Here is a 19,492-nt window from a genome sequence, read left to right on the forward strand (position 1 = left end):
GTCTGCATGTCAATTTCTAATCTCTTCCTTCCATTTCTCCCTATGCTTTTTGTCTTATCTCAGGCAATAATAGACCAGCTTTCTGTCACTATAGATCAGTTTACATTTTCTAGAATTTTGTTATCAATTAAATGATATACTATGTACTCATTTTTTTGATTAGGCTTCTTTCACTCATCATAATTATTTTGAGATTCATCTGTGTTGTATCAGTAACATAATCCTTTTTGTTAGTGGTTCTGCCACCTATGGATGGACATTAGGGCTATTTGCAGATCTGGGCTATTGCAAATAAAGTTGTATGAGCATTTGTACAAGTTTTTATATGAACATATGTGTTTTTTTTCTCTTGGGGAAATGCCTAATAATGGAATGGTTGGAACATATATGTTTAACTTTCAAAGAAGTTGTCAAGCTTTTTAAAAGAGGTTGTACAATTTTGTATTCCCACGAGCAAAGCAGGAGTGCTCCAGTTCTAGTTCCTCCACATCTTCATCAATATTTGATATCGTCAGTCTTTTGGATTTAAGCCATTTAAACACATGTATAATATAAAGACTGTCACATGATAAAAAAAATAAATAAACACATGTATAATGGTGACTCATTTTCATTTTATTTGTATTTCTCTAATGACAAATGATGTTGAGCATCTTCTTTATCAATGTTCTGTTTTGTTCCATACATGATTCAAACTGGGGTAATGAAGTCTTCAACAATTACTGTTGAAATACCTATTTCTCCTGTCAATTTTGTCAGTTTTTATTTCACATATTTTGTGGCTTTTCTGTTAGCGTGTGTATTATATATATGTTTATAATAATGATTTCTTAAGGTATTGATACTTTCATTATTATAAATGTGCTTCTTTGTCCTAGTAATATTTTTTTGTCTTAAAGTCTATTTAAAAAATTTTAGTACAGGGCCTCCCCGGTGGCGCAGCAGTTGAGCGCTGGGTTGCGAAGCTGCCCGCAGCCTCTGCAGCGCCGGTTCGATCCCTGGCTGCTCCTCGGCCACCGGAGGAGGGTCCCACATGGCGCGCAGACCTCTCCTGCCGCCCGCTGCTCCCCTCAGCAGTGTATTTCGGTCCTTCTGCCTGCTCTGCTCCCTGCTCTGGCTCTGGTGAATTCTCTCACCCTCCTGTACTTCTGGCTGTACCCAGTGCTTGTATAAATAAATAAATAAATCTTTAAAAAAAAAAATTTTAGTACAGTAGCTCTAGCTCTCTTTTGGTTACTGTTTGCATAGTGTATCTTTTTTCCATCCTTTTGCTTTCAACCTATTTGTGTCTCTGAATCTAAAGTGTGTCTCTTATAGATAAAAAAAAGTAAGGTGTATTTTTTAATTCATCCTGTTAATCTCTGTCTTTGATTGAAGTATTTAATATATTTACATTTAATGTAATGCCTAATAAGGTAGGACTTACATTTCTAACATTATTAGTTTTCTATTATGTCTTAGGTAAATGCCTTTTGTCAGGTTGAGGTATTTACTTTCTATAACTAGTTTGCTGAGAGTTTTTATCAGGAATAGATGGTAGATTTGTCAAGTGCTTTTTTTGTGTCTTTTAAGATAATCACACACCAGTTATTATTTTTGGTAAATATCCTTTTTTAATGATTGCATAATATGGTATGATATTAGATGGTAACAGCCAATCTAACTAAAGGGGTATTACTAGATCTATTAACATATAGAAGGAAGTAATATATATAGTCTGCAGACAAATACAAAGTACTAAAATAACTCACTTTAAAAATGACATTAATAAACTATAAATTATGCATAAGGTAGAAACCAGGATGAAAAGATCTAGAAATAATGTGATTTAAGAACTTCTGTGAGTGCAGTGCTATTAATTTGGGAACACTTATGTATATGAGGAGTCAGATATAATTACAACTCCCATAAAAAAATAAAAAACTGTTATTGAGAGATAATATTTTCTATTGCACTAAAAGGTAAAAGTTAATGAGAACAAAATCCTAATTTTCCTAATTAAAGGAGAATCCCATGAAAATTAGAGTCTCACAACAACTTAATGGGATCCTCCTAAAATTTATGCTCTCTATCCTGGGAGATATTTAGGCTAGACTGCATCACTTCATGTTAGGGACACTCTAGAAATATCTCTACCTGAGAGGGGTGAGGAAGAGTTGAAGAGACTAGCTGATATTGAAGGATTCCTAGGCGTTCATGACTTTGTGATTCCTAACATTAGGATTTTATAGGGCCCTAAGCAAGGGGAATGCCATCAGGTGAGTTCACCAAGGGTATCTAAGTCATGCACAAGGATATGCCACTATCATTACCACACCCTATCAGTATGTTCAGGGAAAAAGTCTTCCATTATTTCGGCACATCTGAGAAATCCTCACAAGTTATTTAACTTGTCTGACACTAGCTTTGTGTACAAGTAATAACCTCCCTTACAAAGATATATGAAGCATTTACTAATACAAAATAATATACAAATGTTTAAATATAGTCTCTATCAAAGCAGTCATCCAACAATACATAGGAAGAGGCATCCTTAAATAGCATTAACTGCCATCATAATTGTAAGAATTACAAATAGTAGAATATTTTAATTAAAAAACATGAATTTACTGAGGATATAGCATAAGCAATTCAAATTGAATAGAGAAAAATTAAAACTAACTATAATTATCATGTAAGTATCATTATTCAAAAAGTTAAAAGACTTCCTTTTAAGATCATTAGATTTAAGAATTGGAACACTCAGATCAATCCTTACCATCAAACTTGTCATATTTCAAGTGGTCATTGGCTTCTGACAGAAAAGGGATACTTGACACAGGGTATCCTTCATCATCACCTTCTCCATCACTTGCTAGTTCCTGTTTAAGTTTGGTATCTAACCAGTCATTGATCAGCTCCTGAGCTATCAATTAAAAAAACAAAAAACATCTTTCCAATAGTTCAACTACTTTAAAGACTTCTTTATTCATTGTTCTTATGCATTCAGTAAATATTAAGTAAGCAGTTATCATGTGTCAAATACTGTTCTAGAGGCTGGAAATGTAGCAATGAATAAAACAGGGAAAATAAATCTTACTAACATGAAGTTTATATTCTAAATAAAACTGGGAAAATAAATCTTACCAACATGAAGTTTATATTCTAATTAGGGAAGAGAGACAATAAGGAATTCAGAGGAAAAAGAAATGGTATTCAAGGAAGGGAAGTTGAGTGTTGATGGTTATACATTGGGTGGTCAAAAAAGACCTCACTGAGAAGATACTTGAACAAAAAGAGGGCAAGAAAGTGAGAGAACAAGGCATATAGCTATGAAAGGAAATTTCATTCTAAGGAGAGAAAAAACAAATACAAAGGCCTTAAGGCAGGAGTGTCTAGAGTGTTGGGGAAAAACAATACAGTGGGTTGGAGAGGGGTCATGGAGGGAGAAAATAGTGGATGAGGTAGAAGACATAATTTGAGTATTAGGTTTAGCGCAGTGGTTCTAGATCAGGGATGATCCCCCCACCCCCCACCCCTGATCTCTTCATCCTTAAACACAGGGGTTCCTCAAGGATATCAGTAATTAAATACTAAATTCCAGAGTTTATGCTTTTGGGAGGTATCTTAAATTTTAGAGTGTATTCACAAGGAACAAAGTTGATTTGTAAACTAGTGGTCAAATTATCTGTAACATAGTAGGTCAAATTAACATGCTGCCCTCTGTGCTTCAGGACTAATGCTTACAACACTCACTAGGTAAATGTGTTACGTTAAACTGCCTCTTGATTCAGTTCTACTCCAGGAGACAAAGTGGACCTTAAATATAGCCTACTTTTAATATTGGGGTGAAATACAGAGTAAATTAATTTTGGGACAGTAGAAAGAAATGAAAATTAAGAATAAGAGAAAAAAAGAAGCTTCCATTCTCTATTGTGAAGTGCATTATGGGTTTTGCTTTATTTAATAAGCTATATACCAAAGAATTGCTAACATCACAGCAAAAATTCATTTCTCACCTTCTGCATAGACTTCATCATGATCCTCTGTTTGTTCAGATGTTTCCATATCTGTGCTTTGGTACCAAAACCTGGATAAATCTGAATTTCCAGCACAAAATGCTTTTGAAACTGCAAATTCTGAGGCTTTCTCCACTCTCTTCAATATAAAAGGGAAAAAAATCCATTAAGATGACAACTTTGTTCAGAGTTAGAGAATTTCTCTCCTATTCAAGAATCCAACTTTCTATCAACTAGTAAGATATTTTCATTTTTCCATTTTTGAAGGAACTCTAAGGTTTAAATATCAACCCCAAATGATTTTCTGGTGTTATTTGTTACTACCAAGTGTTGTTATTTTTTATTTGCTACCAAGTTTTAACTAGTATTTAAAATGTTTACATTCGAAGGAACAGGCCCTTAAGCTTCAGCTAACTTTTGTTGAGAATATTAGTAATGGGATACTGAAATGGGGACATCTTATTTTAAATAAAAAGCATAATACCTTACTAGTTTCCATGCCACTAGGACTTGCATATAAATATGAGCAACAGGGAGAGTGACTAAACTTCCTCAAATTATTACTCCTGTAGTTTCAGTAAAATTGGGGTAGAGTCATTGAACTGCAGTAACCCAGAATATTTTAACTCAGCAGTAAGAATCTAGTAAAAACATGGCCAAATTCATGGGGTTGGGGAAGAGATTGGTGGAAATGATCAAAACTGTCTTAGCATTTTGGCTTATCTAAGCACAAAAGAAGTTATTTTACAACAAAACCCCTGACTTCTCTCCCCACAAACTGTTTTCTGTCACGCCTTCTGTGCTCCCAGTCTTCTGACTTAGGCAGTGATAAGAGTACTCTTCCAGTTACTCTGGACAAAACCCTTGGAATCCTCATTGAACATGTTCCCTCACCCCACCTAATATCTTCCAGGAAATCTCTTGATTCTATGTTTCAAATGTATCTAGAATCTGCCCCTTCTTGTCACCTCTGTTGTTATCACCATGAGCCCAAGGCAACACAATTTCTTGACTGTTTATTCTATAAGAGCCTTTAACCAGGGCAGCCAGAAAGACCCCTTTAAAATGAAAGGTATATCATGTCATAATTCCATTCAAAACCTCTCTCAGAATAAAAGTTGAAGTCCTTACAAGGTATTCCAAGGTGCTACACATAGGCTCTCTGTGAGCTAACTGAACTCCTGCCTGTTCTTCTACCTGACTTGCTCTCCTTCAGCCACATTGACCTCCTTGTTATTCCCCCTTAAATATGCCAAGTATGTTCCTACCTTACTTCCCCTCTGCAGGACTGTTCTCCCCAAGATATCCATGATTCTTTCCCTCACCAACTCAAGTCTTTACTCAACTGTCACCTTCATAGTAAGGCTTTTTCTGACTACATGGAACTGTAACCACCGTCCTCCGGGCAATCCCGAGTCTCCTTCTCTGTTCTGACATTCTTACAGCATTTGTGACTTTATAGCATACATTATCATTTATTGTCTCCCCTAAGTAGGTTGGAAGCAATCATTTTTGTCTTCTTCCTGACTGAAACCTCTAGCATCCAGAACAGTGTTTGGCACAAAGTAGGTGCCCCATATATGTTTGCTAAAGGAATAAATAATATTTAAATATAGTTTAAAAAACTCCATGTTTCCATAATTTATATTGTTGCCTCAACTACTTTGAAAATTATTTTCCCTTTTCACAGGAAGATTGGTAGTATCTCTGCCAAAACCTGCCATGGGCTCTACTTTTTAAATTATCAAATATTTTGAATATTAAGTTTAAATTAGACAGAAGCAAAAGAATATAGTAGAAAAGCTGAGGGTAGCTTGAAAAAGACATAGAAAATAGAACATACAGGCAAAATAAGAATCAGAAGAAATCAGATCTAATCGGGGTTAGAGTCAAGAAAATATTCACTCTGGAGAGATCTGTTTTCCTACATTATTCCTCAGTTTCTGATGAGCCCAAATTTATGATGCTGGTAGATATGTCCTTCATCGGTCAGTCACAATATGCTTACTATATAGTCCTTCCCTTTAGAGTTCTTTTTTTGCAAACTGCCCCCCATCCCCTGTAGGGTTCTTAAATTCTCTGTGTGTGTACATACATTCATGTGTAACTAATATATAAATAAACCAACTTAAATTTTTTTTTTTTAAAGATTTATTTATTTGTTTGTTTGCTTATTTATTTATACAAGCACTGGGTACAGTCAGAAGCGTGGGAGGGTGAGAGAATTCACCAGAGCCAGAGCAGGGAGCAGAGCAGGCAGAAGGACCGAAGTACACTGCTGAGGGGAGCAGCGGGCGGCAGGAGAGGTCTGCGCGCCATGTGGGACCCTCCTCCGGTGGCCGGGGAGCAGCTGGGGATTGAACCGGTGCTGCAGAGGCTGCGGGCAACTTCGCAACCCAGCGCTCAACCGCTGAGCCACCGGGGAGACCCTTAAATTTTTTTTTTAAAACCACAAACAAAGGAATAAATTAAAAAAACAGGATGTAGACTTAGTTTCTCAGACTGTGAATGAAAGAAACAATACTGGGTGATATGTCATCTCTCCTGCATTGAAATTTGTTCAGGTTCTTAACAAAGGAGGTAGAGAGCTTAGAGACAGGAAAAGGAAGGCTGATTTTGGTACTAAAGAAGGAGTCTGGTACTGACAAGTAAGGGAGTAAGGGGTAATGTTTGCTTGGCCTTAACAAGTGTTTAGGATATTGCTTAAAATGAAGATGGGGTGTGGGGAGGAGTATTAGGTGATACTAAGAATTAGAAATAATCTTGGAATTTCCTGTTTTAAAATATTATACCCTATAGGCCTCCCTGGTGGCCTGGGGGGGTTAAGATTCAACACTATCACCGCTATGCCTGAGTTCCATCCTAGCCAGGGAGCTAACCCACATATGGTGCAGCAGACCTCTCCTGTCTTGCCCACTGCTCCCCTTAGCAGTGTATTTCAGTAAAACTACCTGTTCTGCTCCCCATTCTGTTTCTAGTGAATCCACTCACCCCCACATACCTCTGGCCTACACCCCAGTTCTTCTACAAAATAACTAAATATTTGGAAAAAAATAAAACAGTATACCCTTTGTAGGAGGTATGGTCCTATGCCTCTGAATCACATACAATGTAGCAAACCATTGTTAACTCTATTAAAAAAATTCAGGGGGCCTCCCTGGTGGCGCAAGGGGTTAAGACATAACCTATGAAGCTATCCAAAGCCAATGCAACAAGAGTTCAATCCCCGGGCAGGGAGATACCCACATGACGCAGCAGACCTCTCCTGACTCGCCCGCTGCTCCCCTCAGCAGTGTATTCCAGTCAATCTGCCTGTTCTTCTCCCCACTCTGTCTCTGGAGAATCCTCTCACCACCATCTCCCCACCCCCACGCCTCTGGCCTGCACCCTGTTCTTGTATGCATAAATAAATAAATCTTTAAAAAATTTTTTAAAAATTCAAAGAAGAGAAACAATGTATATAGCACAGAGTTAATGGAGGGATGGTGGGGATGGTCAATGAAAGCAATAAACTTGTCAAATAGTGTAAATAAATAAATGAATATTACATTCTTACCATTTTTTCCCAAATAAATATGTAAATAACAGGAGAAGTCTATCTAAAATTATATCTTGGTAGAATAAACATTGTATCAATTTAACAACTTAGAGAGGATTGGGGAGGGAAGCAGATGGGGCACAGGCATGGATCATTTGTTGAAGGGTGAGTGGAACATGCACGTGTGGGAAAAAAATATATAAAAAAAATTAACAACTATTCATTAATCAAGTAGACTGTAGGTTAGTTTTGCTGCCAACACTACAGGGGACCTTAAGGGGAAAACACAAGTAAAATCTCTGATTGCAAAGAGTTCACCATTTTTTTCTGGTGTGTGGGTGGGGGTGTATGGGGGAGGCAGCATCAAATGCCAGGTATACTCAATAAACAGCTCAAGAACAGTTCTTAAGCAATTTGTAAAGGAACTATCTCAGTTATTCTCATGATCTTATAAATGCTCAATATGTGATCCACATATGCCATGTCACACAACCCCATTGTCCACTCTAGATCTCTGTAGCCTATCACCTCTGATGGCAGAAACAGCAGCAATGACACACTTCTTCATTTCCCCAAGGCTGGCAAGTACAAATACTAATTTCTTTATATACCCTCATGTGCAAATTGCATGATCATCTGTAAGTTTTGTGTTGAAGTATTTTTATATATATTCTTTTTATTAAAGTTTTTAATCACTCCATATAGGAGCAAATGCTACAGATATGTATGAATACCAAAATAATTCCAAGGAGAAGAATTTTAAAAGATTGGATTGGGTGACAGAGGCAGATGGTAGGGAGTTGTTCACTGAGAAGGGGCGTCAAAAGCTAAGCTATAAGGGAAGGATCTGGATTCCCCTCCCAGAGAGGAAGGGCACTGGAGTCACAGAGTACCAGTAAAGGGACCATTACACGTAGATTAATAGAAGGCCTTAAATGCTCATCCAGAATTTATAGTTTCATCTGATGGCATGCAGAATCAAGATTCAAGAGGCGAGAACTACATGATGATAATGTTTAGAAAGCTCAAAGTAGCAGAATGCACTGGAGTAAGAAAATGAGTCAAGTCACAATGTCACTCTCAAGTCACAATGTGGGTTAACTGTCGATCATGACAGGCTATTACATTTAGGTGAGCTGACCCAGGAGTCACAATTCTACCCAAGCATCCAAGCATCTGTCTGATTCTAAGTGATTTCAATATTTATGAGGATGACTCACCAATATTTCAGCTTCAAGGTCTGCTCAATCTCCTTGAATCCACTCAATTGCACTTCAGCAACCTATGGACATGGTCATCCTGATCCAGGTCATACAGAATTTTCTACTGTTCAAACCACATACTGATAGCCCTCTCTCCAACAGCAATCTCCTCCTGTTTCTTTTGCTCCCCCTACTCCCCAAAACTGGTGTTGCACCTAACATATAGTTGCACCTCCAGTCACTATATGCTTCTTCCTTCTCCCAACCTATAAGTCCTTTCTCAACCTTTATCATGCTCCACATCTTCCCATATACTTCCCTGCTCTTCCACATAATAAGGTCTTAGCTGATTTTGAGGGGTGGTAGTCCACTCAAGTGGCTTTGGAAGTCTTAGGTCCAGAGGATATCATTGTTGAGAATACACCTGTAGTTGGGATTTATTGGGAATGAAATTAGAAAAGAAGTTAAGGAAGTGAACAGAAAGGTAGTAGGAGAAGCAAGAGAAACAATATTATAAAAAGATAATGGAAAAGAGGATTTCCAGAACAAAAAAGTGATAACTATATCAAACTAAACTTAAAAAGCTTAGGATGGGCAGCACTCCCACTGCCCACCTGTGACTCTGCAGGTGCTACTTTTCACCAACTCTCTCCTCCGCAGGGCAGCAGCCTCCTGTCTGCCCGTGACCTGTCCCATGCCAGGGCTGATCTTCACTGACCTCCCTTAGTGGTGGCAGCTCCCCTCAAGGCTGCCCACCTGCAACCATGCAGGCCCCTCTCAGCAAACCAGTCCCTTTGGGGCAGCTCTTCCTGCCTGCTTGTGTCTAGGCAAGTGTCTTACTCTTTTGTTCCTTTCCCTAATATACCTGCCCTTTAAATATAACAAATGTCTCTGTCTTGTGGAGAAACTCGCCTGGGGAACTCACCGTGAGTTGCTGAAACTGGAGCTTTGGTGAAACCTTTCCCAAAGTGAACCCGCACTCCAAACCCACAGACACCAAAGATGACAACAAAACCAAGAACAATGAAGGAGCGGTTTGGGAGAAAGATGGATTCGAATTCAGCAATAGTTCACGCTCTTGCAGTGTGTGCCTCAGAATCTGGTGGAGGAAGTACCTCAAACTTTCACAGGGCTTGATATGACAGTGAGTGAATTTACATCATTTATATCCAACTTTTGCATTATTCTCATAAGAATTAAGGTCAAGTTTTACAGAACAAGTTTTACAAAACAATGGGCTTTGCAATTACTGGAAGAGGGAATCTGTGGCTCTTGAATTAAAGTTTTTAAATCAAGGTGAAATTAGAGGCTACAAATGACATGTCAAGGTGGCAAAGTTTCACCTGAAGGGGGAATATGATGCCACAAAAGCAAAAACTGCAAGAAATTTTTCTGCAAGAAAAGTGCCTGGGGCCTCCCTGGTGGCACAGGGATTAAGTCGCAGCAGTAGCAAGCTATCATGCTGGCAGCATGAATTCTGGCAGCATGAGTTTGATCCCCAGCCGGGGAGCTACCCACATGGCGCAGCAGACTCTCCTGCCTCACCTGCTGCTCCCCTCAGTACTGTATTTCAGTAGATCTGCCTGTTCTGCTCCCCACTCTCTCTAGTGAATCTATAACAGGGTGGTCCCCAGGAAAAGGGGAAGTTCCAGGTTCCCTGCCCCACCCAGAGGAGAGTGGAGCTGAGCAGGGAGAAGAAGCTTCAGAGGAGACTGAGGAAGGAAGCAGGATGGAGAGCAAGGAGACCTGGAGGAGGCACATGGAGCAGAGACATGTGAAGAAACTGTGCTTGCCTTTTGGTTGTGGACTGGTTGAAACAGATGTGGGTGATTGACCAGTGGGGAGATTAATAATGCCAGCTTTTATCTTGATTTTGATTTTGCTTTTTTCCTCCCAGACTTGTCTGGTTGTTTCTGTTCCTTCTCTGTGGGTCCCCACTGGAAGTTGCTTTAGACCTGTGGCCGGCTTTCAGGCCTTGCTCTGGGCCAGTCCCATTTGGGTGAACTTTCACCCACGAGGGGATGGGTAACTGTGGGTGCTTGATCTAGAAACTATATTCTTTGTCTTTTCTGTATTGTTTACTAATTGTATTAAAGTTCCTTTCCATTAAAAAAAAAAAAAGCTTAGGATGAAGAAAAGACCTGAATTATTTAAATTCCTGAATTTGGTCTGGAAGTCTTTCATGATGACAGTTTCTGTGGAGTGGTAAGTAATAGAAACTGCTGGAAAGTAATTGTAGACATGAGAGAATAATAAAAACACAAGGCAAGGGCTCCAGGCTATGTATCCAAAGACGTTAAAAAAAAAAAATTGTACTGCGATCAGAATGGACTGCAGGGTCAAGTGAGGACTTAGTGATAGTTTTTCTCAAGACAAGGGAGATTAGAGGGCATATAGCGAAAGCGCTGCTGGAGAACTTATGGAGCAATGATAAATGATAAAAATCTAACTGAATCAAGTTGGCTGAACCTAGAATATAAACTGCTGAAATAGGAAAAAGTATAGACAGGCACAGCAGAATCTTATCTTTCTGTTTTACTTAAATCTTCCTTCCTGGAGAAGACTAACTAAATGTGAATGGGTTTGCTACTATAATACTGACATGTAAGCTATGCTTAATGGAAGCTGAGGAGTGATCTTCCCAGAGGCTCACCCTTACCATGGCAATGGATCCATTTCAGGTGCCTTGTAAGCCAAGCCTTCTGTAGGAGCCAGGAAGCCTTCCTGGTGCCAGCTGTATAAGGACTCCCACATGCTTCATTACATCCTTAATTTCCCCATTAGTTTTAAGTAAGCTGAACTAAAAACTGTGGGAAGGCAGGGACTGTGTCTATCCTGTGCACCGTTTTCTCTCCAGTACCCAACACAGTGGGCTAGAACTCAGTAAGTATTTGAATACTGGCTGGGTGAATAGTCGGTTGACAATTGTTACATCTGGCCTAGGGTCCATGTGGCCTGGTGCTCATGTCAATTTCAATAAGAAATAGCTCTTCAAAATACCACCAGGCAGAAGGATATTTTCCCAGGAAAAATGCTGCATGATTTTGGAACATGTGGTACACAAATGAATTGAGTATGGCAGGATGCCAAAATGACACTCAGATGCATGCACCTGAAGTGGATTAATGGCACTTTCAACTTAAATGGTACTTGCACTCAAAAACATACATCTCAGACCTGGATGATATCTCAGGGGTTATTTAACCAAATCCTCCTCTCATTGAATGCTCACATTTATTCTTCATTAGCCCTAACATTAAGTGACTATTTAGAGTCCCCTTAAATACCCCCAGTGATGGAAAACACATCTCTTTATGAGAATGCTCATTCTGTTTTTGGATGGCTCTACTCAGCAGAAAAGGCTTACTCGGAATGCGTGCATAGCTTTTACCTATGCATTGGCCCTACAGGTCAATGTAACCACCACAGTTTTTCCAAAATCTGAGGAAGCCCACACAATTCTCTTCTAAGGCTCTTCCTCCCCATTCATGTGATCCTCATGGCATTTGAAAGGGCATGTCTCCATCTGTTCTCTCCCCACTCATACTGTAATGAACAGCAACAAAATAATGAAAAAAAACAAAGCAAAACAAAACCCAAGGCAACATATATAGTCACACGGGAAGAAAAACAGCAAAATATGTGTACAATAGAACCCTATTAGTATTCCTTTTTCATCTGATTATATCCAATTCTTAATTTTTAAAAAAGATTTATTTATTTACGCATACAAGAACTGTGGTGTAGGCCAGAGGTGTGGAGGGGTGGGGTGAGAGGATTCACCAGAGACAGAGTGGGGAGAAGAAGAGGCAGATCCACTGAAATACACTGCTGAGGGGAGCAAGGGGCGAGACAGGAGAGGTCTACTGCGCCATGTGGGTAGCTCCCTGGTAGGAAATGGAACTCGAGCTGCAGTGGCTGTGGATAGCTTCATGGTGCTGAGACTTAACCTTTTGCACCACTAGGGAAGCCCCAACTCTTAATTTCTTTCTATCATAATTATAAAACATCCTTACCTCAACCCAGTGTTCCACATTGTCAGGGTCAAAAGCAGGCTGTAGAAAATATATACAGACTATTAATACAAGATTAACACAAGGAACATTTTTATCAACTTTGCCACTCTAATTTTTCCTTCTCATGGTAGCATATGGGAAAATGGCCTTTATTTTTTCCCCTGAAGCATGTCATTAACAAGTTCAACAACAATAAAACACAGAATGATGGCAGGAGGATGAAATATGAAGACTTCTCAGGGATACCTTCTACCTGTTTTTATCACTTGCCTAGGCCAACTCAAGGTTCTGATTCAATTGGTCTGGGGTAGGATCCTAAGCATTTTTTTTAAAGCTCCTCCAGGTTAAGAGCCGAGGCAGAGAAATTCTAGATGTAACATTCCTTATATTAAAAAATAAACAACCAAGAATTAATTAATTCATTAAATTACTCAAGTTTCAGGGAAGCAAATTTGCTTTGAGCAGGGTGTGCCCCTCTCATTAGCCCTTTTTTTCAGGGGCTACCTGTAATAAGCTTTCCTATCTTACCTAGAATAGGGATATTGTTTGATCCAATGAGAACTAGGGTGTGGGGTGAGGGATAATCAAGCTTCCAGCATTTTACAAAGAAGAAAATGAGGTAGAAGTCGCATAAATTTCTGCTCAGTCCAGACAGATATTAACCTGAAATTGGAAATCAGACCAGTAGGACATCTCTTTTCTTCACTGTCTGTAACTCTCATAAGCTTACCGAATTCCTGCTAATAGTCATGTAACAAATAGAAGTATTTGCTTTGATAATAATTGAGGTGGGCTTTTTAAATAAATTAGAGACTATCTGAACCAGCACAATGACACATGGGAGAGGTAAGGAATAATAATACACCTTTTCACTTACATAAGACTTCAACTGCAAAGTCCCTTACAGATAACCAATTTATGCAGCTGTACTGCTGAATAGTCCTGTCACTGCAACAAAGAAAGTGCTGAACCTATTAAAAATATAACTAAACTTCAAGAAGCTCTTGTGTTCTTACCATTTTATCCTCTAGGCAGTTGCAATGAACACTAGCAGCAAAATCCTTCCTTGTAGAGTCCTAACAAATCATCCTAAATTCCTACCTTTCAACATCAAGTCTATACTTATAACCAAAGGATTCAATCCACTATGGAGCTGGTACAGTACAAGAAGAATTTTTTGCTTGTTTTTAAAAGCTCCTAAGGGTTAAGAACCAAGATAAATGCTAGATATAATATTCTTTATAAAATGCAAACTCCATTTCCAAATCTCTCTAATGCTCCTGTGTGGGCCCTCTAGTAACTGGGACAAGGTATTCACCGGTGGATTATGCCCAGTGCATTATTTATCTGGTACAGTTAGAATAAGCAGCAAGCACAGTTGCCTAGGGCCCTCAGGAAGGCCACATGTCTACAGGATATTTTTTAAGAAAGTGTAATTTAGGGGTGAAAACAGCTGGTGAAACTGCTCTGGATCTGAAAGCCGAGAAACTGCATCATTTTAGTATTCATTTACATTTAAAACATTTATTTTTGTTAGTGTTAAAAAGGTAGTCTGTGGAAAGCACACACCGTGTGACTCTGACTTTGCACATATCATTGACATGATTCAAGTTTAAAATGGGGCTATCCGAGTCTTTCTTTGGATGCTACTGTAACGTAAGTGGTAAAAGATACGAAGTACTATTTTTTGAATGTTGCTTGAATTTAGAAATTTTCAAGTGAATTAGTATAAATAGATTTCCACATCCACTTACATTTCCTGAATTCATTTTATTGAATGTAAAACTGGGAAGGGAGGGCTATGAGGCAGAGAATTTAAAGTGAAGATCGCCCATCAATTAAGCTCAGAAGATCCTCTATAATTTGCATAACAAAACGAGAAAGAAAAAAAAAAAAAGAAATGTGCGGGTGAGAAGTGGGGAAGAGCTCGCAAATTCGCTTCACCTGGGAGGGCACTACAAATCTCTCCGGTTACCGAAAAACGTCAGATGAAAACCGTTCTTCCATTTTCCACCAAAGCCGTAACGTACCCAAGACCCCAAAGTTCCTAGACCTTTTTCATTTAGGGGCAAAACTGGGGGCAAAGGCAGTCAAGACAGGGGCATGCTAGATAAGGATGCCCCTGCGGGAAGAGGGAGGAATGGAAGGCGGGGCTGCGGCGGGCCTCCGGGCTGGTCCCCTTTCCCCAGAGCTCCCGATAGGGATCCATCACCTTGGGACTCGACTTCCTTGTAAGTCGTTTCCAGCGACTCTGCCCCGTCCTCTTCCTTGAGGAGGACCTTTCCTGGGGCGCCAGCAGCATTGTCCAGGTTCAGGCCCGGACCTCGGCCACAGCTGCAACAGCCGCGCGTTGCCGAGGTTGCTTCCGGGTCTCCCTGGGAGTTGTAGTTCCATTGTCTGCAGGGAAGGCAGGTGTGATGTACCATGGAACCACTACTCCCAGGAGGCTTTGCGCAGGCAGAAGGCGTTAGCTCAGTTACCTAGGGCAACGGCAACAGTCTTGCAGCACCAGAGCGCACTTTAATATTACTTTTGTCTTTTCTGGCGCCCGACGATGACGCAATGCTCCCTGATTGGCTCCGCGTCAAAGGCGGAGGTTTAGGGTACCGGGAATTCTACAAACACGACACGTGGTAGCGGACAGTGAGGAGTTATAGGGGGGTCTTCAGGTCAAAAAAGTTGAGAGGTGTGCAGGTAAGTGCCCCCTTCCCTTGTGGTGGAGGGCTGCAAAAAGTTGGGGAGCCGCGTCGCGCCCAGACTCTTCCCGATTGTTTTGAAGAACTCCCGCCATGTCTTACCTTCCCTTTTGTGGGTCACCAGGTGTATCTTGGCTTCTGTAGTATATGGTGTCCCCAAATTTGTGAGCTTCGCCATAGCTTTCAGAGAAAAGGACCTCATTTCAGCGGGTCTCTGCTCGAGGGTCAAGTTCTCTACCGGAAGTTTGTTTTTTCTGGACTGCCCAGAATACTAGGGAGGTTTGGGACGATTTCGAATGAATGACTGTGCGCGGGGGTCCCTGGGGATGACCCATGGAATAAAGGTAAATCTATCCTATTGATTGAGCCTAGGTTTCCCGGGGACAGATCCTTCTGGGATACATGGGTTCGATAGGTAGAGAAGAGACTTTGGAACGAGCTACATTGTAGTTGTACGACCTTAGCAACTAATTTAGGTAACTTTCTATTTACTCTTCGGAACAATGAGGGCGATAGTACTTAAGTCATTGGGGTGTTTTACTGATTAGAAAAAAAATCAATGTATACCTAGCATTCTGCCAGGAAACTTAGGCCAAAGTAGACTTGAGATAGATGAAAATAAGGTTAGAGAAGCTAGTGCCCTCACAATATTGCAGAGATCATAGAATCTGCACTTGAACCTTGTCACTTGAATGTCCCTCAGAAGGGTGATAGTTTAATAAATTGTGTTGTATCCAAACTACAATATCATGAAGTGGCTATTTTAAAAGGGCAAGTAGGCTCTATGTCTCTTCTTCAGGAAATATATACATTTTGTATTCCTGGGACAAAAACATTGCAGAAAATTGCATCATGTTTAAATGTATGTTTAAATGTTGAGTGAGTATGGAGATAGGTTGTAGAGGCTAAGAAGATGGATAGAGGCAGAGAAGGGAGATAAGGGAAAACAAGAACAGTAAGAACACTATAGTAAAATGAAAAATGTCTTTATAAAATTATGTCTTAACATTACAGTTAATAAGTAAACATTGCATGTGATTATGAACCAGATGGGACTGTTAATAGGCTGCTAGCCTATTAGAGTACAGCTTCAAAAGCCAGATACCTGGTCTTGCCACTTCCCAACTCTTGACTTTACTAGCCTCAGTTTCCTCATCTGTAAAATGCACAAAATAAAAACATCTAACTTATGAGGTTGATTTAGTAATGCATATTAATAGTTACTATATAAAATGGCCAGTAATTTTTAGCTGATACTATTGTCTTTTTTATTTAAGATGACTGAAATTAATGTGTTAACTTTTACTGTGATTACTGACATATTTGGACATATTTTGTATTTCTATTTTTGATGTGTTTTTGGTTTCTTCCTCTTCTCGCCTCTTATTGTATTAACCAATTTTTCTTTATTCTCCCCCATTCCTCCATAACCTAAAGAGTGGATGGGGAAAAGAAAACTTGTTTTTTCTAGCTTTGGACAAAGTTTTATTTTTTAAAATGTTGATATCCAACTGAAGTACATTCTCTTTAATTTCTTCAGATTTCGTAGTATTTGTATTCGTCTTTTTAATACATAAAATCACACCATTTACCTTTCACAAAACATCTTCTGAAACACAGTCATTTGCTTTTTCTTGCTTTCATGACTACCATAGGCAGTCAAGAAAATTCAAACAGCAGAACGTGAATACACAGACTCAGAATTACACACTATGGAGAGAACCAAGTGTTATTTTTCTCTCCAGCTGACCTAGTGGATTCAGATACTAAACTGAAGATTGTGAATTTCATCTTAAAAGATAGGTGGATTAAATTTTTATACATTGCATCACTGGAGAATCCATCTCTTCATCTAAGATTATGGTAACGACCAAGAATTTAGAATGACTGTCCTTGAATTGAAAGTGAAGAAGATTCTGTCTCCATTAAGGAAAGAGTGGGAAGAGGAGATATGAGAAAATGCTTTCAGGATTGAGTGGATGATTAATCACAATAGAGGCTTTTCTGCTAAAAGATAGAGGCTCCTAGAACATGTTCATTCTTTCCTTCCACAAGGATAGAACTGAGACGTTCCCGAGACAAAGATGAGTCTTGACAACCAAGAGTCTAGACTTCTAGGTCTACCTGCTTTTCCCTTCTTGAAGAATACTTCTATGTCCTTAGAGAATCTGATTTTGGTTATATTAAGAGAAACAGTGGGTTTCATTTTTTTGCTTTTATACAATTGTTAATTACATTTCCTATTCTAGGTTCTGTGCTCACACTGTATTACATTTGAATGTTCATGTAGCATCCTGTAGGGCAGAATGCACTAAATGGTCCATTTTCCTTTTTTGTTTCTCAGAGTAAATATGTGCTTTCTGATTTTGTTGTAGTTTCTCAGGTTGATTTGTTTGGGTCATCCTGAAGAAGAATCTGTGCCATATGTGGACAAGATCAAGCTGCAGGGTTGACTAGGCAAAAGGCTAGATCCCAGCCCACCAAGCAGTGCATGCCTATGAAGCAGTGACCAGCGCACCAAGCAGTGCATGCCTCTGAAGCCTTTAAGAAAATAGCAGGAGGCCATTCTTTGAGCCCTTCTTTGAGTTCCATTCTCTTGGAGTAGATTGAAGGGCTTGAGAACCAGTTCCTTGATATTCTACAATATATTTCAGAATAAGGAAGTTGTTCCACAGATTTCATATACAGTTTTGAAAAATTTAATTAGTGGTCATGGTATGCTGCAGGATGTTCTTAAAAAAAAAAGATAGACTGCATCTTGTAGCATGTTTGATTTACTTTCACTTAAAAGATGTACTAAAAAGAGCATAGTAATAAAAAGGGCAAGAGACCTGGGTTCTGGACTAAGATTGAGATTAATCTTGCCTAAACTCAAATATGTTATTGTAAATGACAGAGGGCATTATGATGGTGATGAGGTGTTCTCAGGTTGGGGTCTGTGTTAAAATGGTGGGACTCTAAACTATTTTCAGCTTTGCTGAAGTCTAATGACAATTATACATTACTGGGATGTTAAACAGAGGTTTACTAAAATACTGTATTTATTATTATACTTTGAATTGTGTTAACTCAGCATAGAAAAGCAGACTATCTCATGCTCTTCACAATCTTTGGTTGTCAATCTCTTATGTTACTAAACTGGAAAATCGAAAGTATAGGTTTGATGGAGAGAGATAAATATAAAAATTGGTAGCATTTTAGAATCCTAAACTTTACTTTTCAAACATATTATTTAGTTTTATCTTGTGAAGGCTCTTCCTACTGTTACATGAACTTAATTTCAAAAATACATCTTGAGTATAAATTTCAATGCTCTGCCAACTTTAAACAATTCAGATGAGACAGAATTTCTGGAGAAAGGGAAGGATCCAGCAAATTCCTATCTCTAACCCTTGTGAAATAGCTCCAGACAATACTGTTTCTTCCATTCGCAGGTGTGTGCGAGGGTAGGAGATGATTCAGTGATTGCAGTATTTAATACTTCTGGTCCATTGAATTTTTATTACTTCGTATTTATGTTTCAAGAAGTGAGTGTTCCATATTTGGTTTATTCTAGAATAGCAGTCATATTCAGTCAGAATAACAGAATATTTATTCTGAGAAACAAAAGAGAAAAATGGACCATTTAGTACATTCTGCCCTACAGGATGCTACATGAACATTTCAGATGTAATTAACTTTAAAGTTCATTTCTTATTTCTGTGTTCCCCCTTCTCCCTGCTTCAATTCCCAGAGCTTACTTAGATTGCAAAATGTGGCCTTTAATTTTGCTAAAAATGGTTTTAAAACTTATTAGTTTAAAAAATATTTTTATCACTGGAAATAAGTATATGTGTAATATCTGATAAATCAACATGGAATATCCTTGTGTAAATAATGATTCTTGTATTATATTTCTAGAGTATATTCTTATTAGCTTATAATTGTATTTGTAAGTTTTTTTGGTATAAGCTTTTTTCTTTTAATGCATAATAACATTTTTTAAATAGTTTATTTTTTTAAAGCATAACTTCTTTACCTTAACAGTCTCCATTTCTGTGAT

The 19,492-nt window shown here is 38.9% G+C and overlaps 1 protein-coding gene across 2 annotated transcripts in view; it reads right to left on the reverse strand.

The window, feature by feature from the left end:
* Positions 1–15,056, reverse strand: part of CCDC191 (coiled-coil domain containing 191) — a gene marked incomplete at both ends in the record, with an annotated part of 63,135 nt that extends 48,079 nt beyond the window's left edge. The window contains 4 exons of one of the 2 annotated variants that reach the window (XM_084231708.1): positions 2,759–2,905; positions 3,999–4,137; positions 12,755–12,793; positions 14,967–15,056. In XM_084231708.1, the coding sequence (XP_084087834.1) occupies positions 2,759–2,905; positions 3,999–4,137; positions 12,755–12,793; positions 14,967–15,056 (415 nt within the window). The remainder of the gene's footprint in view (positions 1–2,758; positions 2,906–3,998; positions 4,138–12,754; positions 12,794–14,966) is intronic. The other variant, XM_084231709.1, reaches the window with a different exon arrangement.
* Between the last annotated feature and the right edge of the window lie 4,436 nt (positions 15,057–19,492).

This window comes from Talpa europaea (genome assembly GCF_964194135.1).
Source record: "Talpa europaea genome assembly, chromosome: 4".
Classification (NCBI taxonomy): Eukaryota; Metazoa; Chordata; class Mammalia; order Eulipotyphla; family Talpidae; genus Talpa; species Talpa europaea.